The 8,911-nt window shown below is 39.7% G+C and overlaps 1 protein-coding gene across 1 annotated transcript; it reads right to left on the reverse strand.

Annotated features, from left to right (window-relative positions):
• Positions 1–297: 297 nt before the first annotated feature.
• LOC145979662 (uncharacterized) lies at positions 298–837 on the reverse strand. Its single transcript, XM_083112626.1, has one exon. The coding sequence runs from the start codon at positions 835–837 to the stop codon at positions 298–300; it is 540 nt and encodes a 179-aa protein (XP_082968752.1).
• Between the last annotated feature and the right edge of the window lie 8,074 nt (positions 838–8,911).

The raw sequence follows: 8,911 nt of genomic DNA on the forward strand, positions 1-8,911 counted from the left end.
CTGTGAAACTATTTATTCGTTGGTTGAAAAAGCAGAAGATGAAAAATATACTAAGCCAAGCGTCAGGTCAACCTTGCAGCAGGTTTTAGGGGCGCACGAAATGATACCCCATTTGTTTTAAGTGTAAAAACTTTAGTAAGCAACATCTTTCAAAAAAACGTACATACAGTGAACATAGCAATGTGGAAAAATGTTTCAATGCAAAACATGCTCAATATGACCACCATTGCACTGCACAACTGTAGTCAAACGAACAGTTAGGTTATTGATCACCCTCCGATACATGTCTTCTGTAATTTAAGTGAAAGCTTGCGTAATTAATGTTCTCAAATCCATGGGATTTTCTGGATGTTTTGGAAAAATCCTTTCCTTCAGGAATCCCCACAGGAAATAGTCACAGGGATTAAGGTCTGGACTATTGGGAGGCCAATACTGACCACCAATAAAGCGTTCTGGAAACCTGTTTGAAATGACGCGGAAGTTGAAGATCTCGTGCAAGAAATCCAAGACCACATTGGCAGTATGCGGTCTTGCACCATCCTGCATAAACCATTGTGTGTTAAATGGCAAATCCTTCACAAGAAGCTGAGGAATAAATTGATTACGAAGCATGTCCAGGTAACGCTCACTGTTAACATTTTCATCGAAAAAGAATGGTCCAATGAGTCCATGCGTTGAAATAGCGGCCCACACTGTAATCCTGGGAGAATGGCTTTCCTTTTGATGGAGCACTTGCGGATTGTCGGTAGCCAAAAATCGCATATTTTGTCTATTCACCACTCTGTCCAAGTGAACGTGAGCCTCATCCGAAAACCACGTATTGTTGATAACATCCATGTGTCCCTCAGGCCATTCAGCGAATACCAGTCTCCGCTGAATCTTTTCTGGTGTTAGTTTCCGCACACCTGTTATTTTATGGGGTACAGGTGAAGATCACTTTTGAGAATTCTTTGCAGAGAGCGTCTCGATATACCCAGTTGGGTAGCTGCTTTTCTACAGGACTTACTGGGGCTTCTTTGCATAGCGACCCGTACACTTTCAATGTTTTCCGGCGTACAGACACTATTCACTCGCGGCCGTTTCGGCTCCAGTAATGTCCCTTGAACCCGCAATTGTTCATGGAGTTTGTGAATTGTTCTCTTGCTTGGAGCCCAACGTGTGTTGAATTGGGCGCGAAAACGTCTCTGTGCACCAACAATGCTTTTGGTTTCCGCGAACAACAACACTATTGCTGCACGATGTTCTGGCGTGAGCCTTCCTTTGTCAGCCATGCCACTACACTGGACTGCTAGCGCCACGGTGAAGATTCAGTGAACTGCAGCCTCTGGCAGTAAATCTCCATGGATTAAGGTTTCCTAGGAAAAAAATATTTTAAAATTTATACATAAATATTAATTTCATTCAAAAAGTAAATGGGGTATCATTTCGTGCGCCACCCTGTAGATCCAAACGTGCGCGCAGAATATAGTTCCACTGAGACGGGTTCTATTCCGACACAACTGCATACTTGCAAGAAAACAGTTATTTAATTTGTAATATACAGACAAAATAATACATCCATTAGCAGGTATGGACTTAATTGGTTGCAATCACTGTGCAGACGAACTTAGAACCGCAGATTCGCCAACTCGAATCTGTATTGCGTTGAAGAGACACTGAAACTTTAGAGCGAGTCGAGCGAGACTGAATGCGTTGCAGAGCGCGTGGAATCGGTGATACCAGTGTTGCACATCCCACTATTTTAACCCTATGTTTATTGTAGAGCGGCGAGAATGGCTGAATCTCCTGTTCAGCGCGCGGTTTTACCCGAATGTTATTTTGGGCTTCATCCGAAGGGAAACGCTCTTCATAGTCAAGCAAGTTGTTTTAAATGCATAATCCTTCTTGCGGCAACAAGATCAAAGTAAAACAGGGCGTGAGGTGATTTGCCGTCAATGTGCACGAATTGTATCACGGGTGTTGAATGATTTGCGGTTTGAGTTTAGCAAGAGGAAACGATTGCTTGTTGTTTGACGACAAAAGAATCTCCGCGGTATTAAAAGATATCGCCGTGAGAAGAAACATGTTTATTATTTGGACGAGACGTCCTTCAACTCGGTGGGGGAAGGGGGAATAAAACATGGAAGGATACCACCGTGCAAAACCACCGCCAGGGCTGAAGAAACCGATGATAAAAGGAGAGGGGAAGGGGGAGGCTTATTGTTTCACCCACTGGCGGCAATGAAAGCTTTGTTGAAGGCGCATATTTACTGTTCCGCGCAAAGAAAGGGAAGGGTGATTATCAGCAAGAAATGGACAGACCAAGATTTGAAGTGATTCATAAATTGAAACCAGAGTAATAGCGACAGACAATGCACCTGATTGTATATATCACCAATAACAAATCATGCTTTTTTGGTGGTATAACTTGAAGTGCGTGTGTCTTACATTAACGGATGTATTGCGGACGAAGCAACCACGTTTTTAATAAATGTATTTCTTTCTAAACCAAAAACAATAATTTGTCATTAAATTCAAGAGGGGCCTATCGTTGTTTACTTTTATCTCCGTTTATTTTTCCTTTTGCGTGCTCGAAATATACACACATGCTCTCATGTTTAAAAGTTATTTCGCTCTCATATTAATGACACATTTATTAAATAATATATGCGCAGAAAGTACTTTTAAAATGTTATGTTTCAGGAGACAAAGAGAAGCAAAAATACATTTCGCTTGACATGCATGCGGGTGTTGATGTGTTGTGCGGTTGGCAATACTGTGGATTTTCTCTGTGTCTACGATGTAAGCAGCTCGGCGGTTGAGGCAAGACTGGCACGGAAGATTCTGAGCTCAGTTCTCGCGCGGATTGATACATAAAACCTGCTGCAAACTTAGCCTGACGCGCGGAATAGTTCCTTTACTTTTTCGATTTAACGGAGTTCTTTTACTTCGATAATCTGTTCGAATAGGTATGAGAACTATTTGAACTTTATTTCGGTTGTTATTTCAAGCAAACATTTCCAATTTCCAGAGGGATCGACGGACCTGTTCGAACCCCTCCAGACACCCATGTCCAGGGCCGGCGCTAGTCATTTTGCCGCCCTGAGCGGTGGCGGCAGATACCGCTCTCTTTCGTCCCCCCCCCCCCCCTTCCGTCATTACGCAGCAACATGAGATTGAAAATCAATATATTCCTAAGTAAAATACCAAACTATAAAATAAATAATGAGACTTGTTATGCTATTTCAATACTATTAAGCACAAAAGGATATCTCGCTCGACCACAGTTAAACTTTAAAAAATGCGACACTAATATTATGTTAATGTTGACTTTTATAAGAATAAATTTATTTTTGTTTTATGTATTTTTTGAGGGATTTCGTTGATTTTTTGGTGCAGAAATTAATGGAATAAATGATATTAAATTAATTTCCTCTCTCTCTCTTAAACGTATCTTAAATGTAACAAGTATTATTAAAGAAATGAGGCTTGACTTCATATGTTTACCGTTGTAGGTTTGTAATATATGCTTGGATTTTTAAAAGAATTACATGTCATATTCCCAAATCTCCCGCGTGGGTGATCTGAGGTCTGAATTCTTTCCTGCGTTGTCCCCTCATAAAACGGCCTCAAATAAATAGGTACCTGGGGGCAACCCTGGGAGGTAAAGGCGGCCGGAGAGTGGTGCTGATCACATTACCTCCAAAAAGACGTAGATCGATAATGTGTGTGGCCCTACCCCCACATCCTCTAAATGTGACTTCATGACATGGTGCTATATGCACTGGGAACTTTACCTTTGCATGTAATATTCTTTTTCGTATAATGCTATCTTGCATAAAATGGAAACAAGCGTGTTTCAGACATGATTGATCGATGATAGTATTTTTATTAGCCTTAATTTCCAAAAATAATGTGTTCGCCACTTTCCACGGTTACCGACAAAGTTAATAAATTCGAAGTTCTGCACTCACATTAGATGCAAAATCATGACCCTTTATCAGTTTAAGGTTTCCTTTTGTGTAATTGTTTTATTGTAGCCGAAAGCACTTTTAGTTCATCTTTTAATTCAGTAGCCTTCATGTGTTAACATTCTGTCAAGTTTTCTACACTTTTCAAACAAAAGATCAAATGGCATATCTTTATGGTTACTAACATCATAAAATAAATTGAAAATTCACTATGATGTTTAAGCTGCTCAAATCTTTCTCTTAGAGCTAAAATAATCGTCTAGGACCTGGTAATAAAAATCACCTTTGTACCGTTTTTGTGGATCTTCAACAGTTTCATCACACTGAAACTGCTGCTTCTCTCGATTCCGGCCCTGTACAGTGTTTCCTATTTTTGGATCGTCTATATCTAAATTCGATGCCAATTCTTTCTCATCAACCGGGGCTCACAGGTCGCCGCCTCCAAACGCCTCCACGAGTGGAGGGAGGCAGGCCCTGCCAGGCTGCCAAGTGGCGTCTAAGTAAAGTAAAAGTAAAAAAGTAAAAGTGCTCCCCTGTGCTTTGCACCACGCCATGAGGGGGTATAGGGGGTGTAGGGATAGGGCTCCACGCTTTCTTGATCTCGGCCGAGCTGGGAGTGATGTGATCAGCACCACGCCCCTGGCCGCCTTTACCCCCCAGAGTTTCCTCCAGGTACCCACAAGTGGCGTCTAAGAAACTTTGAAATTTTTCATCACTCCTTCTTTTTTCAAAGCTCTGATATATTAACAAGAAATGTAACAGCTAGTGTTGCCCACGAGACGAGACGAGACGAGACTTTGGTCTGTCCCGTCCCGTCTCGTGAAAATGCTGTTTCGTGAAAATGCTGTCTCGTCTCGTGTCTCGTCTCGAAAATATTCGTTTGTCCCGTCTCGTGCCCCGTCTCGAAGGGTTCTGTCTCGTCTCGTCCCGTCTCGTTTTGTCTCGTCTCGTCTCGTAAAAGTGATCCGAGATATCATGCCAACAAAAGTCAAAAGTAGCAGAAACACAATATTTTTCCGGAAAGTGGGATAAAGCTCCATATATTTTACCCATTGCGTGGTTAGAATAAATAAGGTTCGTTAATCATGAGGACATTAATATTAAAAATGCAGTTTCTTGGTTACTGATTGCTAGGTATCTTATGAAATCTATCTTGTGTTTTTTCTCGCTTCCATACAACTGTCTCTCCTTTTGAAGCGTTTTCCGCTGACCTTCTTTCTATCTGAATGTCGAACTTCGTGCACTATGAAAATTTACCTTTTTTCTTTAAATTCTAAACTTGGCGCTGGGAGCTACAAAAAATCTTTTAAATGTGTAGTACGAACACAAAAGACTATTCAAAATTGCAATAAGTTACTTAGTATATTACAAATTGAAAGCATTTATTGTTTTTAATATTGTTAAACATCTCCCTCTATGACATAAGTTTCATAAAGTGTTTCTTTGTGATATTGTGCTGTTTCTGATGTTTAGATTATGACGCACATACTTGTTTGTTTTTCCTTTAGCCTCTAGGAACGATACCACCACCGCTTGATCTAATTTATCCTTCCGCAGGCACGCATCTAAAAATATATGTCGAGGGAGGGTGTCCGAGCCAAGTGTGTCAGAAAAAATGATAATAATAACATTAACGACAACAATTAAGCAAATGTTTAAATTAATACATTAATATAATTCATAGGTCTATTCATTTGAATATGTAAATTAATCAATTCTATTATTATTATGAAAAACTAAATATGCTGACCAAGGCAGTAATTTATTTATTAAAAACATAAACTAAAACGTAACGTTTCAACCTTCTAGCAAGGTCTTCATCAGACTCTGTATCAAGTACAAAAGTAACAAGATACACAAAAAGGAGAATTATATATACACAAACATTACTCCCTCCAGACTATTAGAAAGTTGTTAGGAACTTTCTAGCAGGTGGCTTTCACTTTCCAACTGTACTTTCACCTAAAAGGCTAAACATAATTACTTTCATATAGAATGTGAAGAGATATTCATATAGAATATCTCACTCTCTTTTTCCTTCATTTTTCTCCCTTCTCCTCTCCTCTTTCTCTCTTGTCCTTTCCACTCTTTCTAACACCTTCTTCCATTCTTTGTTTAACTTCAGTCCCCCATTCCAGTTCATTTTGTCTTCTTCACCTTTCTTCTCTATTTCATTGGCTTCCTTCCATTTTCTCACTAGCATTCTCTTCTCCCTTCCTATCTGCTTAGGAGATATGAGGAGATTTGTGGAACAGGAGAAGAACAAAATATAAAAGAAAGGGTCATAAAAGACTGTAGGAGGAGAGGATTGAAGAAATGCATAAATGAAACAGGAAGACTACCTAGTTTGAAAGGCTTTCCAAAGATACACAAAGAGGAGATAAAGTTAAGACCAGTAATGAACTGCAGAAACAATATTTTGGAACCCTTGGAAAATTAATTAAAGAAAGTTATTGAAGTGTTAGTAACACAGCAAGAAAGCAGACCAGTTAAGAACAGTGAACAAGTAGTAGATCTCATAAAAGGACTCAAGTTAAATGAGATGAAGACGACAATGTTTAGCTTAGACGTGAAAAGTATGTTCCCGAGCATCAAGAGGGGACACGTTTTGGACATTATTAAAAAGAGAATGGGACAAGAAATTATAGGAGAATGGGATAGTAAAAGGGTAGTGAAGGTGCTGGAAACCATTTGGAATAACGGTTACAGTACAATGGAAGATAAAATAATGTTATTGAGTGAAGGACTAAATATAGGTTCTAGCCTAAGCCCAGCATTGGCTGAATTGGTTATGAATGAATGGGAAAAGAAAGTGATAGAAAAAGGAGGTGACAAAATAATTCTGTTTTGCAGATATGTGGATGATTGTTTTGGCATATGGAAGGGAACGAAGAGGCAGCTCGACATTTTTGCCAAACAAATACAAGATGAAGAAAGAGGGATATTATTAGAACTTGAAATAGAAGAAGAAGACAAATTAAGCTACCTAGATATATTGATGCAAAGGAAGAGAGGACAAGAAATTGAAACCACTTGGCATCAGAAGAAGTGTGTAGCAGGGGTATTCTGCCACAAAAGAAGTGATGTAAGTGAGGTGACAAAAATAAATTTTATAAAGAATATGGAGGACAGAATCAAGAAAATATGCATGAAAGAACGTGAAAAAGAAGGCAAAATAAATAGCCTATGGAAACAGCTGGAAAAGAATGGCTATGAGAAGCAGGATAGACTGGACATAAACAGAAGAAGTAAGAAAAACAGGCAGGGGAGAATTGGAAGAGAAAGAAAAAGAGGACAGAAGGTTTGGAATAAAGAATATGGGGAAGACCACAGAAAAGATATGCAAAGTGCTTAGGAAAGCGGGAATTAAAACTTACAGGAAGGGAGGGAGAAGCATCTTAGGAATAGCGAAGAATGCAAGCAAGAAAAGGGAGAACAGAGAAGAGGAAGAGGAAGGGATTATCTACGAAGTGAAATGTAAAGAATGTCAGAGTGTGTACGAGGGCCACTATTTATATTTTGAGCCTTGGCAACACTGATTGAAGTTAGGCGCGATTTGACGTTTGCACGGAATCGTCTGGCATTATTGACCATAACGTACTTCAAATGTTTTGTCAATAGCTTGATTTGTGTTGTTTATGTTGCCTTGGAGATTGCGCGACAACAATAAAATGGAATTAACTCGTGAACATTTTCGTGCGATGATTTTTTACGATTTTCGACGTGGATTATCAAGACAAGAGTGCATCGATCAACTTACTTCCACATTTGGCGATGAAGCCCCATCCTTTGCCACTGTGAAACGCTGATATAACGAATTTAATCGTGGCCGCCATTCGCTCACCGACGAGATTCGCGAAGGTTGTCCAAAATCAGTTGTTGTTCAAGAAAACATTGATGCTGTGCAAAACCTAATACTGCAAGATCGTCATGTAACATACTGTGAGATTGAGGCAATCATAGGCATTAGTTCCACCAGCATATATAAAATATTACATGATCATTTAGCTGTGAGAAAGGTATGTTCTCGTTGGATCCCCCACAATTTGACAAAAACTCAAAAAGACGCTCGCGTCAATTGGTGCAAACAAATGCTCAATAAATACAATCGTGGTGCTTCAAAAGACGTATATAAGATTGTAACAGGTGACGAATCATGGATATATGCATATGAACCGGAAGGTAAACAGCAGTCGACTGTATGAGTGTTTCAAGATGAACCCAATCCAACAAAAGTTGTTCGCGCTCGAAGCACATCGAAACAAATGGTCGCCTTATTTTTCGGGAAATCTGGTCATGTGGCAATTGTGCCTTTAGAGGAACGTAGAACGGTCAACTCTGAATGGTACACAACAATTTGTTTGCCAGAGGTCTTCGGTGAAATACGGAAAACAAACAAACGCCGTCGGATCATTCTTCATCAAGACAATGCCAGCTGTCACACATCTCGTCTAACAACCGACTTCATGAACAGTCGAAAAATCGAATTGATGGGTCATCCGCCGTACAGTCCTGATTTGGCACCCAATGACTTCTTCTTGTTCCCGAATGTCAAGAATAAATTGCGTGGACAACGATTTTTGTCGGCGGAAGACGCTGTTGATGCGTTCAAAAACCATATTATGGAGGTGTCTGAAGAAAATTGGAAAAACTGCTTTGACAAATGGTTCGAACGAATGCAAAAGTGTATTGACCATAAAGGAGAATACTTCGAAAAACAATAAAGCAGTTTTCAATGCCAAATTCCTGTTTTTTCATTGATAGGCTCAAAATATAAATAGTGACCCTCGTACATAGGAGAAACGAAAAAAGGCTGAAAGACAGGTTGAAACAACATAGGGATGATGTACGACTTAAGAGAGAGAGAGAAATGCAATATTTAAACACACGAGTGAAACAGGACATGACATAGAGTGGGATGAGGCTAAGCAGATAGGAAGGGAGAAGAGAATGCTAGTGAG

The sequence above is a fragment of the Lepisma saccharinum genome, chromosome 26 (assembly GCF_977018435.1).
Source record: "Lepisma saccharinum chromosome 26, izLepSacc3.1, whole genome shotgun sequence".
Classification (NCBI taxonomy): Eukaryota; Metazoa; Arthropoda; class Insecta; order Zygentoma; family Lepismatidae; genus Lepisma; species Lepisma saccharinum.

Excerpts from the sequence above, each read along its gene's own strand:
- LOC145979662 (XM_083112626.1), bottom strand. The coding sequence starts at position 837 with ATGGATGTTATCAACAATACGTGGTTTTCGGATGAGGCTCACGTTCAC.